This window comes from Anopheles ziemanni, chromosome 2 (genome assembly GCF_943734765.1).
Source record: "Anopheles ziemanni chromosome 2, idAnoZiCoDA_A2_x.2, whole genome shotgun sequence".
In the NCBI taxonomy this organism is placed as follows: Eukaryota; Metazoa; Arthropoda; class Insecta; order Diptera; family Culicidae; genus Anopheles; species Anopheles ziemanni.
Genome location: NC_080705.1, coordinates 44,257,945 through 44,285,388, shown reverse-complemented (window position 1 = coordinate 44,285,388; position 27,444 = coordinate 44,257,945). Strand labels below are relative to the sequence as shown.

The following is a 27,444-nucleotide window of genomic DNA, read 5'->3' as shown; positions in this document are numbered from 1 at the left end:
TTTTAAGTGCACTGTAAAAACCAAAGTCTTCTGTAATCTCATCGATTCTGTACACCACTCCGTTATAGTTTAAGAGAATGAAAACGAAATTAACAATCTTTTGAGTTTATTGAGACACACATACAATGTTTGATGTATAACTTACAATATATTTTGAAATATTTATTTTGTTCTACCATTAACTGAATGGGTTCAAAAGTTGGTACAGTAATTTAAAAATTCCGAGACAAGATATTGCTAATATCACCTTTTTACTTTCGTCGCTTCTACTGTCACTTACATAATCAAAACACACGTAATACGTTATATGATTTCCCTACAAGATTTCAACTAATGTTATTATTGTTGACACTTTTGCTACTACTGGTGTTACGATTGAAGTTATTGTTTTCACTGTTTGTGTTGGTATTATTGCTCGCTATCGCATTGTCGTTCATCAAAGGCACACCGAAAATATTTTCCCATAGATGGCAAATGGTGCTGACAGTGCTTTCTTTCGCCGTTGACGTAGCAAAATCGAGACTCCACGTTTCGTACTTGTCCTCTTTTTCGTCCATGTAGTTCAGCCGACAGGACAGCTCGTTCACGTCTTCCAGCTCAACAATGTTTGTCAAGAGCTGAGTAAATTTGGGCTCGATGGGATAAGCAGAACTCTCATTGAGCCACGTGATGTCTGGTGTGAGCATGAGTTTGTTCTCTGTAACCACCAACGTCGATAGCTGCACGCTTTGTAGCTCATCGTTCGAAAGTACATCACAAAAATTAATGACCATAACCATTTTTACCGATTCACCGCCCGCCGCCTTCCGCAGTTTTCCGTTCAACAAATCCGACGGCTGATAATCGAGCGTGCAATATTGTGGAAGAGGATTTTCTGGAAGTAGACACATACAAAATTGTTAGATATCATTAGTAAATTTCAAAGCTTCCGCAGTACATACCGTTAAAAAACAACATTAATTTATCAGTTCGAACAATGTCTTGTAGGACAAGATGCACTCCACCAATCGCACTGATGATAAATTTAAACCCAATCTTCCACGGCAATGGTTGAGCTATCCCAACGCGGTTGATAGTGCCAGTTATATGTTTCTTCATCCACGTCGAAGGATCATCGCTGTAATTGGAGAATGTTATTGCAAAAATATGGTCAAAGCTCTCTGGACAGGCGCAAGAGTACATACTTTTCAGCAGCAACTTTCTTCATCACGTAGAATTTTGTTGTTGACATTATGAACAATCCATCAAAGCCAGAAGGCCATTCATCTACTCGATTGTCATCAAAGACAATGCAAGACACTAGCCATTTCAATGATTCATTGGCATCCTCGAACAAATTCTGGTACAGATACAACTTCAGTCGATGATCTACGTTAGCGAAATCGTTATAGTTGTATCGTATTGGTTCGAAGAACTTTTTCAACAAACTTTCGTCAGACTTTCCCTTGGGATTCTTGGCCATGAGCATGTTAGTGGACTGAAATAGTCCTCCCAGTACACTAGTTAGGACGGAACTGTCTGCCTTCGAGTTACCTACAGCCACCGTCGTGGAAACTCTGTCAACTGGCTCTTTGCTTGCATTTGACGTAGGTTCCAGCAATGGAGGCGGCAGCTCACTTGCTGCGGTCATGGAGTCCTTTGCACCTGATTTACCATTCGGACTTTCTACTTGCAAACCTTGCGCCGATTCATACGCTGTACACACACTGTCCGTAACCGACCCGGAGCTCGAACTTTCCGTCAAATTTACGTTGAGCAAGAAACCTTTCTTCCCAACATGTGCTGCCGTCTGCTTTGCACCACTTGCAGCTTTCGTAGCCGATACATCCGACTTTCCTTCGACGTTTATCAACGTGGCAGAGGTATTCTTTAGAGTATCGTTAAGATTCAAATCCAAACTTATCTGGCTTATTTCAGAACCCAGTTGCTTGACTTCCACACTTGGGATGGTTGGATTCGCCACGGAATCAACAGTGTTATCATTTATGGTTTCCAGACTGGATATTCGCCGCTCTTCCGAAGCTTTCCTGCTAGGATGATACCTACAACAACAAAAATTCATAAATGCAACAGTTCTCCTAATTTTCCTATCACGAACCGTACACTCACCCACGATCAAGCACCTCAATACTACTCTGGCTAGGATTGCTTAGAACTTCAATGTCGCTATCGTTGCCAAGCAAATCGGCGTCACGATCGCGCTCGGAGTTCGTACTTCCCGCCACACTCTGATTCGAATCGCAGGAACTGCCAGGGTGTGATACGCGAGAGCACGATGATGAATCATTAAATGACTCGCTGGATTCTAACGGAAGAATGGTTTAAACATATATATTACAAAGCCATATTTCAATTATACAAAATAGTGTCTTCCGATGTACTTTCTTATTCTAGGTATTGTAAAAGATAGTGTAAATATATGTATGTTAACCTTCAGCTATATGTTGAACCAATAAATAAATTCTATGATATTTTTTTTTTACTCGAGTCTTTTTTCCTCAAAGATGGTGTAAACCAGTCAAGGCATTAGAAGTAGTAGTTCAGTAGTTTACTTAACAATTAAATGAAGACTAATTAGACTAATTGAGAATTAGTTTTACACATCAATACGTTAACTAGAAAAAGATAAATAGGCACAGAACTGTTTAACTATAGTGTTAAATTTTGCATTATTTTGAAAATAATTCTAATAAAAACCATTAATCCGACATGGGACATTTTAGTTCAAAGTGTAATAATTAAAAGGGTTAATTCTACGACATGATTCTAAGTTGGTAGTGTTATGGATAAAGTATAATTAATCAAGTGCTTACGTATTTTATTTTTCACCGGTGATTTCCATGCTCCCGGATGTCCTAGCCACGCAAACACAAGCACACGCACACACACACGGCACACAGATTTCGGTAGACAGTATTCATAACAGCATTCAACATGTGGTTATTTTTGTTAATTCAAACCAAGTTCCATATGTTTTAAATCGTTGTTGCCATAATCAAAAGAAGATTAAAGAAAAGACGACCATCAAACAAACTATGAAATAATTTGATTCTTTAATACGGAAAATGAAGCTACGGAAAAGTGCAAGACGCGCGAAAATGGATTTCTTAGAATGGTGCAAGCAAGCGAAAAGTGGTTTAAGAAAAACTGTGGTTTAAATCTTTATAAGTTTTTGGATTATTAGCTAAATAGTATTTCGTATATTCGTATGAAAAACATCACCCTTCTATAACACCACCTCAGTATTTCATCTGTTTTACTGAGATTTTTTTTTTGTAACAGAATGTTCCTTCAAGATTCTCTGTATGTATTACAAGGAGTTATTAAAATTATTTTGTATGATTTGGTAAAATATGTTAATCATCCTTAATTGATGTGCATTAAAAAAGTGGTATTACACACGCGAAAATACGATAGTTTGTTTTTTCTAGATAAAATGAAACTATCGGGTAGAGCACGGACTACGACCGGATAAAATCTGTTCGACGGTCGGTGAAAAATGAACTCTGTGCGTTTATACCTTACATGTTCAAAGGTTCCTTTGAAGCCTCCAACTTCGTTTATACCTAAGGCGTTGAAGTGTTTCAATGTAATGGATGATTGTTTCTTTTCAAACGAAGTCGTTGGTAATCATTTCAATAATTACACAATAAGATAATTAATTCATAAAAACTACAAATAGGATCCCCAGAAAAGCGATTAACACTCTTTTTTTAAATAAGCACCCTCAAATTTGCGAATTCGTTCAGAATCCGCGGCTTAAAACCTCGCGGATTTCTTCCCATACAAACGGGAACGAACGGATTTGCCCAAAGAGCTCATTTCGTTCACATTCAAAATGGCAGGTAAAATGAACATATTTAAGGGGAGATGAGTGAAATTTTTCCCGCGCTTTTTCACTTGAGTGACCTTTGACAATTCGATTCGAACGTATATTTTTCGATCGTGGTCCGTGCTCGACGCGTATAATTTTTGATTGAAAATACAGTAGACTCCCGATTATATGCGGCCGAATTATCCACTCGTCGGGTTATATTTAGTAGTTCCAGTTTTTACATTGTCGTTCTTTTATGTTATCAAAAATGTTGAATCAATTTTTCTGACCTTCGTGTAACACCTTGGTGCAATAATTCCCCGAAGACGACGGACAAAATATACTCACTACTGAAAATACCCCTCAGCACAATGCTATATTACAGAAATTTCTATTTCTCTTTCACAAATTTGTACTTGTTTTTAGATTATGAACATTTTGCCGTTTACAGGGAATAATCGGGAGCCTACTGTAATTAATTTTTCTTCTTCTAAAATGTTATAAATAGTAGCATAGGAGAGCGAGAACTGGGCGAAATATAAATAATTGATTTATGCATCAAATTAAATAAACTAAACATTTTTAACACCTACACAAATGCACTGAGAGTTTTGCGATTTTATGGAAAGAACAATACATACCTAAACTGGTCTTGGAAGGGCTCGTACGAATCGCAGCCGGCTCCACGGTACTAGTACCAGACGGCCCGGGTACTACACTTGACGCATCACCAGCACTGCCTAGCGTTGCACAGTTAACCTGATTTAAACTTGCTTCTGCCGGATCAACTACAACGAATGCAGCATCCTTTTCCAGAAGTTTTTCTTTGATTTCAATACAGTACCCTCCACGACACTCCGGACACTGCAGATCTGCATTTTAAATTCCAATGATAAAGCAATGTTATATATAGATATAAGCTGTAATAGTAATTCAGAATAACAACTCTTCTTACTTTCTCAACTTACCGTCGCTCATACGCTTCGAGTTGACTTCTCGAGAAAATTTGGCGTTGCACACTACACACTTGTACAATCTTTGATTCATTTCCGATAGCGGACGTTTCGATAATATATTCCGAAGCCTATACTCCAGCAACTGGCAGTCGTGTGGGTCCATCTCATACACACGCTCCCTTTTATCCCGTTTCATGGTGTCAAATGTAAGCGTAATCCGGGACGAGGTGGACCTTTCACAAGCTTCCAGTGTTTTGATACCCCAACGAGTTTTTGTTCTGTGGAGGTAAAAGCAGAAAACAAAAATTTTAAAGAAAATGTACAATTGCCTATTGATCTAATCTACGTACTTTCCCAACATGTCTTTTTCTTTTATGCTTTTATCGGAAACCACAACCGATAAATCAGTTCCGTTTTCTCGCGTCGAAACATGGTACAAGACTTCATTATCTTCGATTTCAGAGTCTGTTGGAGATTTATGAAACATTATGAAAACATCACGAACAATATTAATGCGCTGTATAATTGTTTACCTTCATCAATTTCCTCCCGGTTGCTATAAATATCCGTTAAATTCAATGAATCCCTCGTTGTAGCTCCCACCGTTTCCTGATCTACTGAAACATACCGCGTATCATTGTCTTCACCCGGGACACTCTTGTAATCTGATTCGGTCGTTTTACTATCTGATGACAACACTTCCTCCCGACTCTTTGCTATCGGTGATTCTTGAGCTGCCTGCAATTGGAACGATCCCTGGAGGTCTCCAACCGGCGTACTTGTACGTTGAACTTCTTCTTCTGACGGGTTTGCCTCTTTACGCCCGGCTGGTATTTTATGAACATTGTCCTGGCCAGCAGCGGTGCCAGATTTTTCCACTTCGGTAGAAGTTTTCGTTCGATGGTAGTGTGCAACACTTTCGAACTCTTTCGTTTCGCTCGGATCAAATCCGATAACACTCCGCACCATGTGTCCCGCCTGGCTTTTCAACCAGTCATTGCCATACCGTTGCCTAAGCGTCTCGAGCGCACGCTTGGTTTCTAGATGTTCGCGATTACTTTCTAAAGAAAGAGAGAAACATCCTTAGTTGGTAGCCGTTTACCAGAATAGTATTGATCTTTTGCTATTCTGAAAACAAATCTTCGTTCTTACCTAAATTTAAAGAACTTGTAGGTTTAGATGTATCAGTGTCATATTTGTTTATCAATGGAGCTTCGTTATAATCTTCTGAAATCAGAGCCCGTCGAACTTTTAATTTCTTTTGACTTGAGACAGATTGGTTCATAAAGTCTAAAAAAAGAAAGTTAGATTATTTTCATATCACACTTTACTGCCCATACTCGCATATGAGTCCCATTTGCAAAATCACCATTTTGAGAAAATAACGATTGAACATTTTTACATTAGAAATTGTTTTGCTGTTATTAGTGATACAAAATACATGATTGGTTGATCACAACTATTGTATTGTAACATAAACATTTCGCTGAGAATGACATTTTATATAAAATACACGTTTTTAATATTAAAATGGTGAAAATAAACTAGATGGGACACGATATGCGGGTACTTTCGAAGGCGAAAGCAAAAGTACTCGCATATCAGTCCCATCTTATAGCATACTTTGTTTACCTTGCTCGTCAAAACGTCGATGTTCGGGATTTCATTCCATACGGATATTTGCAATTTAACAGTGTATAATTCGTTAAAACCACTTGAATTACAACCATTTGTTGATTATTTTAATTGCTTTATATTACAAAATTGTTGAAGTTTCAATAACTAGGACTTTTCTTTAATTTAAGCAAAGTAATCATATATGGGACTGTTATGCGGGTACTTTCAATATGGGACGCAGTCAATTAGGTATTTTTTTCACATTAGCATGCACTAAATGGCCACTTTGAGATTTTTTTTGGAAAATATATTGAAAATGAACATTAGTCATGGGGCTAACTCAAAAGTGATGAAAAGTCAAATGGGACTGATATGCGAGTATGGGCAGTTTATATCAAGCTCAATTACTTCAATTCAATTACTGTTCCATATTTTATGCATGATAGGCATGATAAAAAGCTAGAATATGCAAGAAAACGGTGCTATGTTTATCAAAGGCTAACATTTACCTTTCTCATCAGTTGTTTTAAGGCTTCCACTAGCAGCTGCTTCATAATCTCCCTCGGCCGCTATGGTCGAAGCATGCGATGCTGGTGTATTGCGACCACTCGAATTTAAACTTGGCCCTGGAACCGTTGTGGGTACAAGTATCGCCTTGTAACTGTCGTAGTTGCCAGTGAGAGTTTTTTCATATCGCGAAAGCGGTTCGTTATCCAACACAAACTTCCCATCTGAGGTCGCCTTGTTCAGATACCTGGCAGTTGCCTGTCGATGCTTGGGATGACACGCAAGTGGATTATTCAGCAAGTTAACACTACGCAGTGTTACCAACGTGCTTAGGGGCAGCAACGCCCCATGATCTACGATGAAATTCCCGGAAAGATCCAGTTCCTTTAGACTACCAGAAAGGCATGCTACCCCTTCGAGATCTTCCAAAAAATTGTTGGAAATCTGTAGCACCTGCATTTTGCGCATGGCCTCTGGGTGAAAGACTGGCACTTGATTCAGGCGATTGTAGCTAAGGTTGAGCTCGCGCAAATTGGGCAAACAACGTATAGCAGATACGCTTACCAGCTGGTTGTGGCTCAAATTCAGTACCTCCAGCCATGGTGTAAACTCCAGCGAACTATCAACGTAATCCAACATGTTGTATGCAAAGTTAACGCTGTGCAATGATCGCCAAGGTTTTCCTTCGTCAGTCTTATCCCCTCCACAGCCAATCAGGACATCCGCAATATCGGATATGCTTCGCACACAAGCCAGGTCGTGCAGCTGCGACCGAAGATGTTGAAGGCCAACAATTTGATTCACCGGAATCTTTTGAATCTCTAGCGTTCGTAAGCTACGAAACTTGCTAATATCCACCGCAAACGCATACGGGTCATCGTTGACGAACTGGTTCAAGCTGAGGATGACAGTCTTTTGCACGAAATCGTACACAAACTGCAAATCCCTGAATACATCCGACTTTGCATTGTTCGGTTTCACTACCTGAAAGCTCTGGGGCGGAAGTATCTCATTTTTGTCCACGATCAAACTAAAGGAATCATTCAGAGCCCGCAGCAGTGATCCTACGGAAAAAAGTTTAAAGAGAAGAATAACATATATGGAAAACAAGCGCAGTTTTAGTCACTCCTTATCGGTTACTAGTGATTTTGTAAATACTCATAAAAAAACAACCGTACCTGATAGCGATAGTTTGAACTGCGAGTTCAGCACTTTATCGCCACTTTCTTTTAACAGCTTCGCCAACGCGGTAATTTGTGTAGGATCCATTTTCGACTTTTGATCGTTGCTCACCGATTTTTTCATACGTACACACACTTAATCTACAACGTTAAATCAAACCACAATATTTGTTCATTCACGATTACGTAGACGTTGTATGATGACACTAGCGATCATATTTTGTTCACTGACCCGCAAAACTAAACAAAGAAAAAAGTGGACACCAATGATTCACTTACTCCACCCGTACACCCCAACCAATGCGCAATGATTCTGTTTGTTACTATTAATGCTACTTTCATATTCCCGAACTCAAGATTCACTAGTTATCAATCGCCCTAGAAAGATTGTAAGTTGAATCTTGAAATATCTATCGCAAACTGAGTGGAGGAATGTTTCGCTCAAAATAATCTTCGCGGAAGTGCAACACAGCAATTGCGACAGAGACAACATTCATGTACAAACATTAGAATTGTTTAATCAACAGTGCACTATACCACCAACGAACTGCAATATTTTCTTTATTTCTTCCGGAGAATGTAGCTAATAATTATTCTAGCACAATGAACGGACAAGTACATTACAAGAACGAAACGCATCCAAAACAAAGCTTGTAGCACACAAAAAATTATTTTCATCTGTTTTCATATACAATGTCATTCACTGTCAGCTGGCACGACAAGAGACACGTTTAAAACTGAATGTCCAATTCTGTTAGTTTTGGCAGACCATGGTCCTGCAGGATTCGGGAGACTCTCGAAGATTGGATCCCATTTGACGGATTCGGATCAGTTTGATTCGCTTGGGATTTGAATCAGATTTGATTGGTTTTGGACTCTATTGAATCGATTCTGACTTGATTTGGTACAGAATTGATCCGAATCTATTTGAATTTCATGTTTTGTGATGTGATAAAATGTAAATATGGTTGATTCTAGATCAAGGTCTAATTTACAATTTTACCCTTGGTCTAATGTAATACTCATTATTCATGTATTCATAAACCGTGAATTTTACCGTTGTCTTAAAGCTTTTTTAAAGCAACCCCCAGATGTCACGAACATTGATGGTTAGAAATTGGCCTTTAGGCACTACCTCGATGGCGTGAGTTCGAATCCCAATCTAGAGAAAATTTGCTCTTTTACAAGAGGACTTTCTATCGACGTACTGTAAGGGGTTCTCCTATTGTACACAAACGAGGACTGCATTGGCCCATACAAACGATGTTGGGTTTAAAATTATATAATTGATTTATTGATTAAATTTATTGATTCTTTTGACATGTCAATTATTCGCGCTACTTCCATTCTTTGTTGCATCAATATCTGTTCCAGCAGCTCATTAGTTTCATTTAAATTTGACACATATTTTTCGTAATCGTTCAATTTGCTGCAAGTAAATAAAGGAAGAAATTATTCATAGAGCCCAAAAATTAAAGACCATGTATCTTACCTATCATTTCTCTTTTTACTTTTATCAAGCACTTTCTGTCGTACACATAATTCTTGTTGGCGTTCTTCCAAATGCATTTCAATCTCTGTGCAGTTTGAATTGAGTGTATCAGCCATACTCAACAGACCATTAAATTTTATCTCAGCCTTGTCACATAACGACGTTAACTGCTCTACGTCACTGCGTATAGTCCTACAATTTAAAAAGATAATTTTAGAAAAATGTGTTAAGACTGGGATGTACGTGTATAAAAACATACTTCCAAGAGTCATCTAATGTTGACTGGAGCAGTTTCTCTAAAAGTGTTATGCAAGGTTTCATTTCACTTATAGTTTTTACATGAATAGCGTTTGTTCTTTGCATTATTTTTTCACTTTCCGTTAGTGATTCAATATCCCGTTCTAGTGCCTCATATGTAGCTTTTAACGCACACACTTCTTCGTCTGTGATTTTCTGTTCAGTCAGTTCGACATACTCTAGTTTAAGCAGCACTATTTTGTCGGCCAGTTCTTGCTGGGCTGCTTTTAGAGCCACTAGTTTTTCATGTAAATTCTGTTTACATTGTTCTTGCGATTCAATTTGCCGACTCATCTCAGGGAGTTTGCTTTTCAAATCATCGATATGCCGGTTCATCTATGGTTGTTAAATATAACAAAACAATATTAATTACATGTTTACTGATTTATAAAAAAAAAAAAAGAAATTACTACATACATTACATGCTCGAATTTTCTTCTCCTCATTTGCTGCTTGCTCCTGGTTTAGTTTGGCATTCAATTCAAAATAATTTTCGATGCAATTGTTGGCATTTTCCAAAACAGTCTCTTTTACCATGTTAATGTAGAACAAGTAATTAAGAAGAATTTTAAGCAAATGAATAACTTTTTTCGCCGCTGAAATGAAAAGTCAAATTCATATTTTAATCATTGCAAGCAAGCTCAATTCTGTTTTACATGCTATTCGTTACTTTGACTGAGTTGGGTGAAAATATAGTGGTACATTCCAATGTTTATTACCGATTCCATATTCCAAAATATATAAGCCAGACCATATAATCAACTCAATTGTAAAAAGTATCTTTGCTCTACCAAACATTTGTTATGATTTATATTATTCTGTCTATTTTTGATATTCCACAAAACACTGAAAATACTTAGATGTAGGATATTCGAGTATCAACAAAATTGCAGCGGTTTAAGTCAAATTGTTGGAGTCGTAAGTTGAAGGAGATACACTACATTTTATATTCTTGCCTTCCAAAGTATAAATAGGGAAAGTGCTCCTATAGTGGTGCTAGTACCAATAGTGGATGTAGTGTAATAAAATTCCAGCTCTACGAAGATGAACCATCCCATTTCGTAATAAATTAAGGCTCCAAAATTAATATTTTCCGAACAGGTTGCACTAATATGCTGGATTTCATGAGAATTTATCAGGTATGCTATGATTTCCTTAAGGCTATAAATCACTACAAAATGCATTGGTTTGTGAGAGGTCTATGAGGCCAATGCATTGGTCCTTGACCAAAACAATGCATTGGCCTATGAGTATTTGACTGTTCTGTTTAAAATATGCTTCAAAAATAACTCACAGTCAAAATATATTCAGTCATTTCCAAGTACTACTACCACTATAGAAACGCGATACCACAACTATACGAACCATACCACCATTATAGGAGCAACCAACTCGGAAGAAATATACGCTTTTTCTCGTCTTTTTTTAATGTTTTCGGGGAAAATAAATGTTTTCTAGAAGAAAAGTCGTGTTTTGATCATAATTGGTACAAATATGTAAAATATTGTGTTCTTTTAACACTTATAAATTACATCATTTTGTTAGTTACATTACTAAGTGCATCACTATTGGTACCGTTACACTAACATACTTACTAGGTTTCACAAGATCGACATAGTAAAATGATGTTTGCTTAGAATCCGAGCATAATTGGTAAATGTAATTGATCCGGGCCACGAACTCTCTTTTAACAGTTGAAGTATCAGCCCCCTCGGTGTACATCTGAAATATGAGTAAAAATAATTTACAGTTACGCCTACGTTCAAAATCAACTAGACGAATGCTAGTGCACCGCTGCTAGAAATGAGCCACCCAAAGCAAACCAGAATAACCCTCTCAACCACATATCATATGACCATTCTCAGTACGATCTTGGTTGTAACGCTGTTCTTAATGCCAGGAGAGAAAATCCAACAGATAAAATATAGCATTTTTCCTCGTTTCATTCTCACTTTTCCTTCCAATTAAAATACATTTGCGTTACTATATACAACACTTTACTGACATTTTTTCCAAACTCTCCAAAAGTTTGCATGTTGTAAGATTGTCGAAAATGTTCGCGATAACATAGGAGCTTTGAAAGATGAATCCAAATTCCAAGCTATTTGGGAGTCTAGAATGGTTGCAGCAAAAAATATGTTATGGTCTCAAAGTATTTTCATAATTGCTTGCAGTTAACAAGTCGTATTCTAAGTGTGCTCGATGATAGAAAATCGGCCACGCTCAAGAAATCATTATAGGTTTCAAGCTCGTGAACTTTACTCCTCCAGGATCTTCGTCATTATTATCCTTTATATAGGACAATTCTTGGATGTGTTCCACCAAAAACATACCATCAAATGGATCTAGTTCACAACGAAAACATATAGAAAATCCAACCGGAGTACCGGTTTTACGCCAACAGCGACGACATCGGAATTTGCTTCTATTTGTGGTTCAATTTATGAGGACAAACGAGCTGTAGGAATTGCGGATCAGAAAAACAGCAGAAAGAAAGCAAGCAAAGCATCGATGACGGAATCAAAGCTATTACAAATGAGGCTTATTGTGCCGGGCGTCAATCTAGTATGCATCGGATCTCAGACCAGATTATGAAACTCTAGTAGCAATTACATAGCAACGCATAGCATAGCATTACATAGCATACTCACATGTTCGTAGATCGATACATCGTAATGCATCAATTTGAAAATATGCAGCACTGCTTTGTACAAAAATTGCTCAGTTGGTTTTTCTAAATCTGCAGCCTTGATTTTGAACGGGATAATGCTATTCCAGTCGTCGATAAAAGCCGTGTTACTCATGTTAACTTTCTCACGAACGATATGTTTTCACAAATGGTGCTAACCACAACTGATTCAACTATTTTTACAAGAACTTTCGTCGATGCACGGAATCGAAAGACGCTGCGTGTTCGGTTAGTCTTGTTGTTTTGAAAAGTTTTTCCGTTACTGCAGAGAAAAGTTGTTTGGCAACTAGGACAAGGTATACGCAGTTTTGCAATAGGTAGTGGCATGCTCAGCATTTTGACATCGATGATGAAAAACATTCAGAAGCGAGATTTGACGCTACGAAAATAGTTATCTCTGAACGATTCAATTTATCCACTTATCAAATAAAATCTTTTCAGCTACATCACTAAATATTTCTTCCATACGGGTAGCTTCAGTTGTTTACACTCGATTTGGTTGGCGATGTTTTGTAGTGTTTAATTCCTTAGTGTCAGACCACACTGTTCAATTTCGCCTCAAGAAGTATGTATAAATTTTGAGCTGGCTTACAAAAACCGGCTGTCATTAAGAAAACGTCAACGTCAGCGAAACTAATAAAAAAAGAATACAAATCAAACTACAAAGCGACTATTTTGGCTACATTTTGGAAATCTCCAAGTTCAAAGCAACATAATCGGGATATAATACGTGTTCAGTGAATGGTCACAACTTCCCTGAGAGAAACGTGTATCTTACAACGTATGCGATGAAGCTATTTCATTGCATTGTTCTGGTAAGTGTACCTCCATCAAGCCATTCTCTATGTTATCAACCGTCTAGACGCCAAACTGTAGGCTAGAGAGAAAAAACATCTAAGGAAATTTCTTCCACAGATTGTCTTTCTAGGCGTTTGCCATGTGCAGTCGAAAACACAAAAGAGTTCCGTCGTTGATGGGATAACGGATATGAAGGAGCTAAAGAAACTATTCCGTACTAAAACAAACGTTTTGATACTGTTTGTGGCCGGCTTGAAGGAAAATACCGCGGTGTTAGCATCGTTCAAAGAGGCGGCTGAAACTGTAAAAGGACAAGGAACGCTGGTTCTTTTTGATTGCAACAATTCAGAGGTTAAAAAGATTTGCAAAAAACTGAAAGCTCAACCAGCGCCATTTGTTTTGAAGCACTTTAAAGATGGTGACTACCACAAAGACTACGATCGGCAGCTAACGGCAACTAGTATGGTGAATTTTATGCGTGATCCTACAGGAGATCTGCCTTGGGAGGAAGACCCGATTGGAGTTGACGTCGTACACGTCCCGGATGCGGTGGTATGCTACCGACAGAGCTCGAAAGCGTGAGAAAAGTGATAATAATACTTTACCAATTTTAGACCTTGGGCAAATATCTTAAAAAAGAGACCAGGCCGACTTTGGTAATGTTCTATGCACCATGGTGTGGGTTCTGTAAAACACTTAAGCCAGAGTTTTCGGCTGCTGCAACGGAACTGAAAGGACGATATGTCCTAGCAGCAATTGACGTGAACCGGCCCGAGAATTCAATAATTCGCAAACACTACAACATTACTGGGTTCCCGACGCTGTTATATTATGAGTAAGTACCAATTGTAGGTAGGTCCAAACGAACGAAAATGTAACCTTTTCGATGTTTCAGAAACGGGCGTATGAAGTATACGTTCGAAGGCGAAAACAATAAGGCTGGTATCGTGGCATTCATGAAAAACCCATCCGCTCCTCCTCCAGCCAAACCAAAAGAGCCGGATTGGGCATCAGAAAGCTCATCGGAAATTGTCCATCTAACGACTGGTAATTTTGAGCCCGCGCTCAAGGACGAAAAGTCGGTTCTGGTTATGTTCTACGCCCCGTGGTGTGGCCATTGCAAGAAAATGAAACCCGAGTATGAGAAGGCGGCTGAAATTATGAAAATCAAAAGCATTCCCGGTGTGCTCGCTGCCCTCGATGCGACCAAGGAACCTTCCATTGGCCAACAGTTTGGCGTGAAGGGATACCCGACGGTAAAATATTTCAGTAACGGCGAATTCAAGTTCGACGTCAACGTCCGCGAAGCTGATAAGATTGTTGAATTTATGCAGGTAATGAGAAATTGTAGCCTAATCAGTGAAGAGGTGTTTTTAACACAAATTCATTCAATTTAGAATCCGACTGAACCACCACCGCCGCCAGCCCCAGAGGCCCCATGGGAAGATGAACCGACCGAAGTGGTCCATTTAAATGACGAAACGTTCAAACCGTTTCTGAAGAAGAAAAAGCACGTACTGGTTATGTTCTATGCGCCATGTAAGTTTTTGTGTTAATGCTTTGCTTGAATGGACCATTGTATGAGCTTGTTCTTCACACAGGGTGCGGTCACTGTAAACGAGCTAAGCCAGAATTTAGCCGAGCAGCAGAACACTTCAAGGAAGACTCCAAAACGGAACTGGCAGCGGTCGATTGCACCCGCCATAGTGGTGTGTGCTCATCTTTCGAAGTGCGGGGCTATCCTACGATCAAGTACTTTAGCTACCTTAAAACAGTGCGCGACTACAACGGTGGCAGAACAGAGGCAGACTTTATTGCCTTCCTTAAGGATCCCAACGCTGCCCCTTCGAAGACTGAGAAACCAGCCGAACCATTCGGTGATTTTCCTGGCTCGGATAAGATACTGCTCCTAACGGACGCAAACTTTGATGAAGTTTCGAAAAAAGAACCGAACCTGTTGGTTATGTTTTACGCCCCTTGGTGCGGGCATTGCAAACACATGAAACCAGACTTTGCAAAGGTGGCTCAACTGTTGGACGATGAGAAACTGCCCGCCAAAGTAGCCGCTCTTGACTGTACGATACACACGAAAGCGGCAGAACGGTTCCAGATTCGTGGCTATCCCACGCTAAAATATTTCTCCAAGGGTCAATTCTTGCGCAACTACGAAGGCAAACGCACAGTTCAGGATATGTTGCAGTTCCTACGTAGCGGTGGTTCGCGATCTAAAGATGAGCTGTAGAAAGGTGCAAACAATCTTTAGGGACTGCATAAACACGATAAATCGGTCTCATTTTCTTCTTAGTCTAACAAATCAAATCGAACAAAAGCAGTTACAGACTCATTAGTGTAAATGGGTAAGCCGCCAGCTGCACTCATTTGCACCACCATGCTCTCATAAGGATCATTTATCTAACGCAACATACGTCTACCTCTTTTCTTTACCTACTCGATGTTCTTAGTTGATTGAGTGTATATATTACCTTCTACATGTCGTGTGTAACGAAGAACATGCATTTCTACAGTTAGCAACTAATAAACAAGGTATTAATATGTATATTTTTCTCTTGAAAGCTTTATTCAGAAAGAATTCGACAATCTTAAAGTATGTACCAGTTGATACGTACGAAAAAGTAATTAGGGTAAGTGCTCCTATACCTGGTAAGGTAAAGTAAGTGCTGCTAGTACCAATAGTGGTTGTAGTGAAACCAAATTCCAGCTCTACGACGAAATAAATACAATGTAGATATTTGTTCTTCTATGAAATGTTCTTTGATCTTCTGCGGAGTGTTCAAAAGATAAACCTTTTCATTCCGTAATAAATTAAGGCTCCAAAATTAATATTTTCCGAAGAGGTTATACTAATATGCTGGATTTCTGAAGAATTTATCAGGTATGCCATGATTTCCTTAAGGCTATAAATCGCTGCAAAATGCATTGGTTTGTGAGAGGTCTATGAGGCTCTATTGTCTATTGTCTTAGTCATAGACCAATGCATTGGCCTATGCGTATTCTGGTCGTTCTGTTTTAAGTATGCTACAAACATATTATAGGAGCAACCAACTCGGAAGAAATATACGCTTTTTTCGTCTGTTTTTAATGTTTCACGGTGAAAATAGATGTTTTCCAGAAGAAAAGTCGTGTTTCGATCATAATTGGTAAAAAATCATATTGTTAGTTACGAATACTTACTAAGTGCATCACTATTGGTACCGTTACCCTACCTGTTTTAAATCAAATCAATCATGTTTCAGTATCATTCAAAGCGATTATGCTAATTTTTACTCTGAATAAACATATTTTAATGATCCTTGTAATAGCACAGATACTGGATCAACTCAAACTTCTACTGACGCTATCGCACGTTTCACTTCTGTGGTTAATAGTTTTGACCACTACAATGGATACAATTAATTCTACAAATGAATTACATTGATTTTGTGATCAATATTGATACAGCGAAAATCAAATCAGTTCAATGTTAAATCCTCTTCAAACGATTTTACTACAAAAGTTTGCTATAATTTCACCTACCTGATACATGGACAATGTTTATCAAACTTCAGCATTCCCAGAATAATGTCTCAGTTTAAAAATATATCTTTTAATGAAGAACAACTAGTTTCGGATAATATTAATAACTACAATAAATTTCTTGGCATCCACATTCAACAACCTGTAGCTGTTTTCTTATTTCACATTTTCCAAGTTACATTTCGATTGTGTCTGTTGTGACCGAGTGTAGATGTTTTAACTTAAGCGTCCCAAAAACACAAAAATAAAACACCCCAGGTGTGTTTACGGTAAATGACGAAAAGGGAAAATTTGTTCTCACTTTTTATCGTTTACCTCCAACGCGCGGGGCGGCCTTCTGTGGACCCTTTGTGGCCTTGGTTTTCTGCTGCTTCGGGTTCGGCTGGGCCTTGACCTTCTTATCAACCTGCTTAGCCTTCTTGGCTTCCTTCGCAACCCTAAAAACAAACAAAATTCGTCGACATAAGAGACTTTCAAATCTTTTTCCAAACATCCGTATCGGGTGATCCGCACAATGAAGAGGAAATGTTTCATTTTGAAAGACTACCATTTCGAGCCAGTGTGTCCTAGTAGCTGATCACACCCTAGAAATGGCAGGTGAACAAAATGAATGTTAACCATTTCTTTGGCCCATCGTTTCTGCCGATCGATGCATTACTTTGTCAAACATCTGACCAGTCGCGCGACGGGCACTTCTCATCAACAAACGAAACTGCTAGGCCATATCTGAGGCTGAAATGTCAACTCACTTGATAGCCTGATCACGCTGAGCCTTTCGCACTTCAGGCTTCATATTACGCTTGGCCATGATGTCAGCAATCGAAGCACCAACAATGGCACGCTGGAACTTTTGCGTGCGGCGGGTACGCTTCTTGGTGGCTTCCTCCACAAGACCCTTCTTGTGCTTACGACGGTACAGGACCGTCCACTTCACTTTGCGCGGGTTGCGCTTCATCAGGAACGAGCGTTCACATTTTTTGTTCAGGAACGTAAACGTCTGAAAAAAGTTATCAACATTTCGGTACGCTTAGAACAATTTGGCCGGGATGTGGCTGTTTGGCACAACACCACACGATCAGCGCTACACATCCATCGCCTCTCTCTCTCTCTCTCTCTACCCACCTTTCCATCGGCTTTCACCAGTGTCTTACCACTGGCCGGGTAGATTTTGAACCCGCTGAATGCGCACAGACCGATCCTGCAATAGAAAGTGGTACATTTTAGTGCCTTCCTTCACAGTACATACACATTCAAGCGATTGATCACGATGATTACTTCATTTTGCAAGCCGAAACTAGCTCGGGTTCACAACACGCTTGTTTCCTTTCGAAACGTGGGGCAGAAAAGAACTTGGTCTGTAATGTCACGTCAATTCAAAGCGCTTAGGTTGGTAACACTTGTTGTCACTTTAGTTACCTTTCAGCAAGGTAGACCAACTGTCAAACGACCAAGATTCTTAACGCCACTGACCTCAACAAAACGTCAACAAAAAGTTAATTGCCGGCTAAGGCTGGTGTCAGTGCTTTGCCGCGTCAGGTTTTGACAGACGAAAATGTATGGGATGTTCATGGGATTATAGAGATTTTGACCGATTAGGTCATTCATCTAATTATGGGATGTGACTGCTGCAAGCAAGCAAATCCAAATCATTTGATTTTATCGGATGGACGCATCTAATTAACCGCTGGTCACAGCTTTGCGCAACCGCATGCGGTTGCGTTTTTTCCCATGGGAGAGATAGGAGCTGCCATGGGCTGTCACCGCAGACGCAAGACCTTGCGGTTTCTGTACTAAAAAATCAAACGAGTTTGATTCTTGCCGCAGACTCTTGCGTTTTTATATGTCAACAGTAAATATTGTTCCTAGTAGACTTTAATGAGATTGTATGCTCATATAAGTGGTATATTCAAACATTAAAGTATTATTTTTGGCAAAAAGCTGTGCTCGTTTGACAGATCAAAAACATTCCGCATGCGGTTGCGGAAAGCTGTGACCACAGGTTTACCGCAGGTCCACACGGCGCTGCGACAATCCTGCGACACTTTTGACATACGAGACGGCCGACCTAGGCTATTTTTTGATTACTTTGACACTTCCGTGTTCGCAGAAACCCCGGTCGCAGGAAAGCCATTGCCGAGAATTATTCCCGGTTGACAGAAATTTAACTTGTTGCTGGTATTATGTAGTTCCAGCAAGAGTCCCAGCAATCTGCCATGGAAAAACTTGCCGTAACTACATCCCTGGTGGCAAAATCATCATGCTTTCTCGTTCTGGTGGTATCAATTGTCAATTGGACAGAATGAGAAAGCATGCTGATTTTGCCACCGGCGATGACAGCTGCACAAAATTTGAATTTTTGTCAACCGGGTTGTTATCGTCTGGTTGGACCTAATCAAATCTTTAGAATCTGTCAGATGGGATTCGAATCTTGGAATCCGTCAAATAGGATTCGAATCTTTGGAATCCGTCTAGGGATCGAATCTTCAAGTCTTCCAAATCCAAATCGGAATTCTGCCAACACTAGTTAGGTTTCGGATCCGCATCGCAGCGATTGTTTTCATTTATACGTAAATTGATCTTACGTTGCAGAAGGTTCCACGGCAGTAATATGCTGAAGTTATCTTTAAAACGGTTCGCCACGGTGCTGTTTTTTCAAATGCTGTTTCTGGTAGTCGACCTGGGTATCAACAGCTTCTCGTATCTTGCCCGCGGCAAGCATGTTGCGGTCATTTTTCTCTTCATGTAAGCATAGCAAAAATGCAGAAACTTGTACATCGCGGGTTGTACCAATAGTGAATGATATTGTTTAACACTTTTTCTTTCCATCATTCAGTGCCCAAGACGTTTGTTTGATGCTATCATTTACGGCGTTCGTGTTCAGCCTGTATTCGACGTATGTGTATCAGGCTGGGATGGCAAACGTGCTGTACGAAAAGTTTCGCACTCCTCTGATAATCAGCATGACGTACTTCTTCCTAAGCATTGCTCTCCATCTGTGGCAAGTGGTTGGCCATGCTGAAGCCCCGTACCAATTCCAGTGGCCGAAGGCACTAACGGCGTTGTTCATCATTCACAGACTCTGTAAGTGTGTCCGGATGCTGTTAACATGATGATGTTATTAATTCTTGTGCTATTTCTTTTTAGTCTCTCCAATCTACTACTACTTGTACAAGAAATCGGCTTTAAAAATGAGCGATCCTCGATTCTATGAAAATCTAGATTGGATTGCATCCCAACTATCTATCAAATAGAAAGATATTTCGTTCGGCAATGAACAAGACGTGGCTGATTCATATTACTACGAAATCCAAAATTAATGTCCAAATTATCTCCCTAATTGTAGTGGACATTAGCAATTCTACAAAGCGTTCTTAATTAATGGTTACGTTTTCATCAACCGTAGCATCAACAAAGGCAATATTGGGAACATTTTTTAGATTGAGTTCATGCAGTTGATTAAGTTGTCTATTTATCATTTGATAACGTTTTTATTTTTATCAGAAAAGGATCTCATTAAAAGTATTACCGAAATATAATGCAAGTAGATTTATAGAGGCACGTGACATCTAACTACGACTTTATGTGTATCCATAGATTTCATAATCAATTTCGTATGGAATTTAACAAGTACGAATATTAGCGTAAACAGCTGTAATTGCAAAAGGAGTTTTAATCGTTGCTCCATTACAAACCAAAAGCTGTTTTTCTAGTCGACAAAATGAAAATATCTCTTATGTGAAGCAAATATATAAATGTGTTAAACATATCACAATAAACTGTTCTAAACGGAAACACATTTGTGTAAATCTTTTACTCGAACTAACCGGATATTTCATAGCTGTACAACAAATTTGCGCACATTCGGCAGCGACGAACAGTCTTGTCCTATGACGTTCAAGGCGTCCATACTAATGGAAATAGCCACAGATATTAAAAAAAATGTTTTTGCATTCCTCGTAATGTCATCACGAACATGGCTCAAATCGTATATGTTTTATTTTCGTCTAACCAACAATAAAACGTTTAATTACGCTTGCCATTAGATGTTTCAGCACACACAGAGTGCCCTAAGGCTTAACGGGTTTTTTATTCGTAAAACTAGTACATTTTTTCAGGAAGGCTTAATTTAAAGGTCTTGTTTCTAGCCAATGAATTACTCAACCTCTTTAAACAAAAAAGAATGTTCGGGAGTGATAAATGAAAAACAAACATCTGTTTTGTTTTAGTATTTATTTCCATTTCCGTAATGTTTACAGTACGAATCATTCACCCTAAACATATACAGTAATTAACAAACGGTATGTGTGTGTATGTGTGGATACAAACAATGAAGAGCACGAAAGGGAAATATAAATCGAGCAGGACCCTAAATTTTACACCACAAAATGTGCATGTTCTTGCGGACCAATAGTTGCTCCCACCCCAGTAACATGCTAAAAAAAAGACCTTTCTAGGCCTTGTATGAGTGACATCCAGGGCAATAAAATACAACCCGCACAATACAATTAAATCGGAGAACAGCAGTCAATTAAATTTCTACGCACAAAAGCACAGTAATCTAAACTGCTTAAAAGTAACATACGATGTGTTTTATGTGTTGGTCAAGTGAATGTAGGTGGTGTATGCAAAACAACATTAAATGGGTTTCCACTGTTCCCTTTGTTTACTGTTGCTGCTGCTGCTGCTGTTGCACTTGCGTCGGTGGCGCTAACCGGCTGATAAAGCCGATGCCTCCTTGGAGGGCTTTGCGCAAAAAGGGTGGCGTGCTGGTTCCATTGGCAAAGTTTTCCGCCACCAAACGCATCTCGTAGAACATGTTTCGCGTGTAAGGATTGCGTCGAGACGAGTAACGCAGCACAAGGAATTGGTAGTACACCAGTGGGGTCATAAGTCCCGCTTTGCCACTGTAAAAAAGAGTAAAAACAAAGAAAACAAAATCAAAGAAATGCTCTTTCTCTCCCTCTCTCTCTATAGCATTTTAAGTTGAAGAAGAATTACTTACGAAAATACAAACAGCACCGTGATGGGCATGATGAAAATTTCACTGAACGCGGCCAATCTGAGAATGTTGCGGGTTTGGAACTCGACCAAGGAAATCAGCAAACGCGCACCCCACCATGAGTTTTGTCCCAAAGTCTAGAGTAGAAGAATATTGTTCAACAAGATTACTTAAAAGAGGTTAACGATTTGCATTACTGCACTGTACGTACATCCAGCAGGGTCAACGAGTAGCTCGTGGAATGCAGAACGGCAAACAGCACAACGGGGAAAATGATAAGCAGCATCGGTTGCACGTACAAGAATATTAGCGAAAAGAAAAGATAGTGACAGGAATCCTCCAAAAGAGTTTGCTGCAGGTAGGCACGGGATAGCTGGAAGGGAGGCAGGCGCTGGTGTAACCGAATGGCACTGGTGGCAGCATTTGCCATCAGCACTTTGTAGTATGCATTTATCGGGTTTCTGTGGAAAGATGTTTGCACAAAACAATGAAAATGTGTAAGACATTTTGCATTTGAAATTAGTAGATGATCCTTTGATTACGCATTATTGAATATAATCAACTAAAACTCTCATAAACGTAGCTGCTAGCATAACGGGGAATCTCTTGATCAAGTCGTTGATAAAATCTATAATGGTAGAGGGTAACAACTGTTTCCAAGCGTAATTCTTATTGAATTTCATGTTTTTCGTACACGCTCGTGCACAAATCTCGTTTCCCTCTTTAAGCCATAGCTGGCAAACTTTTGTTATTTAAAAAAATCTTAACATCACTTTACTCGTGCTGTAATTTAAATATTTATTTTGCGTTTCATATGGCGCACCTGTATATTTTACTGTTATAGAAGTCAATGCGCAACTAATATACTACAGCTTCTTGTCATGGGTTATCGAAGGAAAAATATATTTGTTTTCAAGAAGAATAACATTTTCAAAATTGACTAAAAGCTAGCCTCCCTTTGCAACCTAATTTACACTAAATAATATTTCATTTCTGTAATTTGAATTATTCTTGGAGCACCCAGATTAACGAAACTTTATTTAGATAGTTTGCCCTTCGTTTACCCAAAATTGCAATTCCTTCCAGTAAAAACTCAAAGCAATTTTACAACATCTTACGCTTGTATGAACTTATGCCTTTAAGCGTTTTAATTTTTTTTGCTAGTATCCAGCCATGCTATCGTAGTACCCGTTGCCATAACTACACCGTTCGTTCCTCACATGGAGCTAGGAACTGGTTGCTTCGCGATTTCTTTTTCCATTTCATTACGTAAGTTGATATAAGTGGCATACGAGTGAGGCGAACCTGGTTCGTCTTTATGGAGGGGATAGGTAGGGGGTGTGATGTGCAAACGTATACGCATAAACACATTTTTGACCCGCTATCGCCACCGCCAACGATGCAATGCAATCAGGTGTTGCACTTTCAAATCTAGTATCTCCCTCCTTGGAGTGTCGTAATCGGAGAACGTTGGAACGACATATCACCTTCGCCGCGGCTGAAGGCAGACATAATGAAATGTAGTACAAACTTACCCGTAGAGGAACGGTAGGACATATCCAAGTGCGAAGTAGATGGTTAACACACGGGACGCCCATAGCGTTGTATCCAGTTTATTCGCTTTAACATGTGCTGTAAGTGCCTCTATGGCCGATGCCGGCCGTTGCGGCTGTTCATCTCGCTGCTGATCGCTCATCCTAGGTAGGTGGGTTAAGGAAAGTATTGACTTAGAGATACCGAGTACGGAAACACACAGTTTGTGGTAGAGAACTCTACACATTGAAAGCAACAAGTCTCGATTCACTGCGAACCGATTGATAAGCGACGACAGTTTACAGAGCCCTAGCACATCTTACACGTTTATCGTTATTATCAGTTTGAGTTTCGATTTATTGTATCACGGCCCGCACCCTATCAGTTGCTCAACTCAAACTTCGTCCATAGTGAGCCGCCACACAGACCTTTTGCTATTCACAGCCCCTACTAAAACGGCAGGAATTTAATCAAAAGCTGGGTCGAACTTTCTGAGTTTTATCTACTAGTAGCTTTGATCGACGGATGCTATAAGAACTGAAAATGTTAGCAACCATTCCCTATTTAGCTAAATAGTACAGCTTTCTTTTGAAGCAACAACAAAAATACCCGAAAGAAAATGAGGAGAAATTTTAAATGAAAGTACCCGTTATGGTTACGTTTCACTGAGCATTGTTGCATGCGAAGCAACATGTTTTAACAAAAGCTTCAATTTTCTGGGCTTGGCCATGTAACACGTGAATCATGTTTATTATCCCAGCAATACAATTCGTGATTAGTGATTAGCGCATGATAAACGCATTATGTTTTTCCAGCAGATAGGACAAAATTGTTTTTGAAGTAGTTCAAGTGACGTCGCCGAGAAATCTGCGAGCCGTGATCATTCCGTCTTGCATCCAACACGCATTCGCGCATTATCCAAGCTTGCGTATCATTGTACGCAGCACAATAAAATAGCTAAAAATAAAACTTTCCCTTTGGTCGCTGCCCGGACTAGCGCGAAGTAATTCAATATCAATATGTTTCCGACATAAGCGACTTTACTTATGTTTTAATAATATTAATGATCCTCAATTATGAATAATTGAACTCCAAGGGGTGTCCTACAAACATCCATACACACACAAACATGCACGAAGGCGCATTTCACATGCACCCGCGCATGATTCGAAAGTCTGGTGAATATCAGCTGCGAGAAATGGATTCACAGGTGCATTAAGTGGTTGTAAAAGAGTGCCAATAGAAAACTTGCTTTTACTACACTGAGTCTGCACTTTTCTTCCTGCTTCCACCACCCTACGCATAATTCCATAGCACGCTTTACGGTGATTCGTCAACCTCTTTTGATGCGCTGCTGCGAATCTATTTCACAGCATAACTTTATGGAATGATATGTTTTCAATTACCTGTTGAACTATGGGATATATTGTCAATAAACACTTTAATAATCCGAAAGTTCCAAATAGTCTGGAAGTACCACACAACGCGAGACCACAGCTCGTCCGATGACTCGTAGTTTCGTAAACTAAACTTCACGACGTTTCGCTTACAAATCACAATGTGTCGACTAGTGTTGGCAGAATCGCGATTCGGAAGATTCGAAGATTTGATCCCTAGACGGATTCTAAAGATTCGAATCCCATTTGACGGATTCTAAAGATTCGAATCCCATCTGACAGAATCTAAAGATTTGATTCGATTAGGATTCGAATCAGATTTGATTGGTTTGGGTTTTTCATTAATTGGTAGTGGCCAACGATGGCAGTTTCTTCGGGTAACCGATAAAAGTAGCTGCGGTAACACGATAATTGTTTCGATACATTCAGATTTTCAACAATCCATTTCAATGTGTCTGCGCCGGCGGTGCAGTGAGCTTACCTTTTCAAGGAATCTCCTTCAGCACCTTTACTCGTACGCTGTCCGTTTATACCATAGCGTGTTCGTACTATTACGTGTAAAATGCACTGCTAATCAACGTTCAAAGTTGTTTGAAATTAATCGTTTCAAACAACCTTCAAATGAGTTGCTGTCACTGGTCAAGTCTATCTCGTTCTACACATACCGCTTGACTGTTCGCACGCCCCATGAGCATTGGAAGGCGTAGGAAATCAAAACAGAAGAATCAATCTTGGACCAGATCATGGAAGAATCTACCGGTGTAATTGGCGACGATGAGTGTGTTCTACCAGAAGATACGATGCTAATATTGCAGCAATTCCTGCAGGAGAAAGCAATGAGGGAGCGGTCGGAAGCTACGGAAACAGATGGATGCTTTGAAGAAAACTGGGTATGTGTGCATCAGATCGTGCTCGATGGAGAGTGGCTAAAACATTGCATTTCTTTTTTGCAGCAACTAAGTCAATTCTGGTACAACGAGAATACTAAACAAAAGCTTGCCCTTATCGTGGAAACGTTACGAAATCGTCAAGTTCCATTACTTCCCGAATCAAACTTTAAAGTCGCATTACTGTCGGCGCCTTCTGCCTTGAAGCACGTGCAAGCTGTTCATGAGGATGGTTAGTATTTCTGTCCCTGCTGCTTTTTCCACGAATGATGTCTTATTTATATATTTTAGTAATTTTGTTTGAATTTGACGAACGATTTACGAAATACGGCGAAAGGTTTCGCAAGTACGACTACAACAAAGCATACGAACCGGAATACATGGACGAATTTTGCCATCAGTTCGATCTGATTATTGCTGATCCCCCATTTCTGTCTCAAGAATGCATATCGAAAATGGGTACAATAATCAAAAAAATTGCAAAACAAGACGGAAAAGTGGTACTTTGCTCAGGTGCAGTTGTACAGGATTGGGCCAAAGAGCACCTTAATTTAGATTTATGTGATTTTCGACCAGAGCATGAACGCAATCTAGGCAATGAATTTCGATCGTATGCGAACTTCGATTTGGATGGTATCTTAGATAAAGCAAAGTGAAGAATAATTAATTTATTGTTTCATTGCCAAACAAGTCGACACTCCCCGCCCTTTCACTCCGCCGGTTTCCCATTTGTTTCGACTGTTTCCGCCTTCTTCTGTTGCACCAACTCGCGAAGGCTTTCTTCCTGCTCCTTGAGGTTTTTGATGAGAAAATCTTTGTTCTTTTCGCACTGCGCGATCATCTCTTCGTACGAGGTTTGCTTCGACTTTAGTTGTTCGGTGAGCGAAGGAATATCATCCAGTACGTACATGCGACCCACAGATGCGTACACTTTGGTGCTTGGATCGAGTATAGAAATGTGTTTGTTCGTAACCTCGGCCCGTTGCTTCGATAACTTCAATCCCTCCGTTTTGATATCAAGAAGCCGAATCTTCTTGGTCGATTCAATCTTATTCACCTGCATCTCCGTGAATGCCTAAAAAGGGAGAAGTTGATAGGTTTGATATTCCTAGCGACTGCTAAATTACCGATTCCTGGCATTCACACTCACTTTCTTCAACTCCAAATCCATTTTTGATGGATATTATTACAAAAAGCCGAGCTTAAATGTATGTTAAATGGATATTTTTTCGGCAATCAAGACTTGTTTTCGCATGTGCGGTGTCTTGGCGATCTTTGACGATTTTCGTTTGCCAAGGATTTGTCATAGTGTTGGCAGAATCGGGATTCGGAAGACCCGAAGACTCGATCTCTTGACGGATTCAAACACGGTTTCCAGATTGCATCGTCGCGTAACGCGACTACGCCTGACAGGCGCTGAACTCCACACAAAAAAAAGTGACAGAAATCGCGCTAGGTTTTTTTTGTATAGAGTTCAGCGCCTGTCTCGGGGTCCACACCACAGCGCGACATCGCCTGACAGGAGCTGAACTCCATATCACGCTTTCCAGACTGCACCGTCGCGTAACGCGACGTCGCCTGACAGGCGCTGAACTCCATGCAAAAAAAACCTAGCGCGATTCGCGCGACATCGCGCAAGGTTTTTTTTATATGGAGTTCAGCTCCTGTCAGGCGATGTCGCGCTGTAGTGTGGACCCCGGGTATAAAAAAAACCTTGCGCGATGTCGCGCTAATCGCGCTAGG

At 39.7% G+C, this 27,444-nt stretch overlaps 8 protein-coding genes across 8 annotated transcripts; 3 read left to right on the top strand and 5 right to left on the bottom strand.

Annotated features, from left to right (window-relative positions):
* Positions 1-107: 107 nt before the first annotated feature.
* On the bottom strand, positions 108-8,291 carry LOC131293273 (serine/threonine-protein kinase 11-interacting protein). Its single transcript, XM_058321357.1, has 12 exons — positions 8,073-8,291; positions 6,897-7,958; positions 5,923-6,060; positions 5,304-5,831; positions 5,121-5,235; positions 4,783-5,048; positions 4,456-4,686; positions 2,814-2,855; positions 2,110-2,305; positions 1,185-2,042; positions 942-1,117; positions 108-874 (listed from the first exon to the last, which is right to left on the bottom strand). Exons 1-12 carry the CDS (start codon positions 8,197-8,199, stop codon positions 327-329), a joined length of 4,287 nt encoding a protein of 1,428 aa, XP_058177340.1. The 5' UTR covers positions 8,200-8,291; the 3' UTR covers positions 108-326.
* A 1,062-nt stretch (positions 8,292-9,353) lies between these two features.
* On the bottom strand, positions 9,354-12,712 carry LOC131281531 (uncharacterized). The gene is made up of 6 exons (XM_058310868.1): positions 12,516-12,712; positions 11,460-11,586; positions 10,282-10,460; positions 9,827-10,200; positions 9,568-9,759; positions 9,354-9,504 (listed from the first exon to the last, which is right to left on the bottom strand). The coding sequence occupies exons 1-6, from the start codon at positions 12,666-12,668 to the stop codon at positions 9,354-9,356; spliced, it is 1,176 nt and encodes a 391-aa protein (XP_058166851.1). The 5' UTR covers positions 12,669-12,712.
* A 629-nt stretch (positions 12,713-13,341) lies between these two features.
* LOC131293628 (protein disulfide-isomerase A5) lies at positions 13,342-15,908 on the top strand. Its single transcript, XM_058321705.1, has 6 exons — positions 13,342-13,368; positions 13,469-13,903; positions 13,966-14,186; positions 14,247-14,685; positions 14,749-14,890; positions 14,953-15,908. Exons 1-6 carry the CDS (start codon positions 13,342-13,344, stop codon positions 15,591-15,593), a joined length of 1,905 nt encoding a protein of 634 aa, XP_058177688.1. The 3' UTR covers positions 15,594-15,908.
* Positions 15,909-17,012: 1,104 nt separating this feature from the next.
* On the bottom strand, positions 17,013-18,302 carry LOC131283072 (large ribosomal subunit protein eL24). Its single transcript, XM_058312635.1, has 4 exons — positions 18,161-18,302; positions 18,008-18,083; positions 17,635-17,882; positions 17,013-17,322 (listed from the first exon to the last, which is right to left on the bottom strand). Exons 1-4 carry the CDS (start codon positions 18,163-18,165, stop codon positions 17,190-17,192), a joined length of 462 nt encoding a protein of 153 aa, XP_058168618.1. The 5' UTR covers positions 18,166-18,302; the 3' UTR covers positions 17,013-17,189.
* A 1,178-nt stretch (positions 18,303-19,480) lies between these two features.
* Positions 19,481-20,249, top strand: LOC131281648 (transmembrane protein 138). Its single transcript, XM_058310995.1, has 3 exons — positions 19,481-19,627; positions 19,719-19,966; positions 20,030-20,249. The coding sequence occupies exons 1-3, from the start codon at positions 19,494-19,496 to the stop codon at positions 20,134-20,136; spliced, it is 489 nt and encodes a 162-aa protein (XP_058166978.1). The 5' UTR covers positions 19,481-19,493; the 3' UTR covers positions 20,137-20,249.
* An 847-nt stretch (positions 20,250-21,096) lies between these two features.
* LOC131282815 (Krueppel homolog 2) lies at positions 21,097-24,959 on the bottom strand. The gene is made up of 5 exons (XM_058312357.1): positions 24,824-24,959; positions 23,420-23,581; positions 22,096-22,345; positions 21,888-22,021; positions 21,097-21,789 (listed from the first exon to the last, which is right to left on the bottom strand). Exons 2-5 carry the CDS (start codon positions 23,578-23,580, stop codon positions 21,549-21,551), a joined length of 786 nt encoding a protein of 261 aa, XP_058168340.1. The 5' UTR covers position 23,581; positions 24,824-24,959; the 3' UTR covers positions 21,097-21,548.
* A 550-nt stretch (positions 24,960-25,509) lies between these two features.
* On the top strand, positions 25,510-26,358 carry LOC131282816 (protein-lysine N-methyltransferase CG9154). The gene is made up of 3 exons (XM_058312358.1): positions 25,510-25,704; positions 25,768-25,933; positions 25,993-26,358. The coding sequence occupies exons 1-3, from the start codon at positions 25,558-25,560 to the stop codon at positions 26,355-26,357; spliced, it is 678 nt and encodes a 225-aa protein (XP_058168341.1). The 5' UTR covers positions 25,510-25,557; the 3' UTR covers position 26,358.
* LOC131282817 (prefoldin subunit 1) lies at positions 26,163-26,872 on the bottom strand. The gene is made up of 2 exons (XM_058312359.1): positions 26,852-26,872; positions 26,163-26,776 (listed from the first exon to the last, which is right to left on the bottom strand). Exons 1-2 carry the CDS (start codon positions 26,870-26,872, stop codon positions 26,411-26,413), a joined length of 387 nt encoding a protein of 128 aa, XP_058168342.1. The 3' UTR covers positions 26,163-26,410.
* Positions 26,873-27,444: the final 572 nt, after the last annotated feature.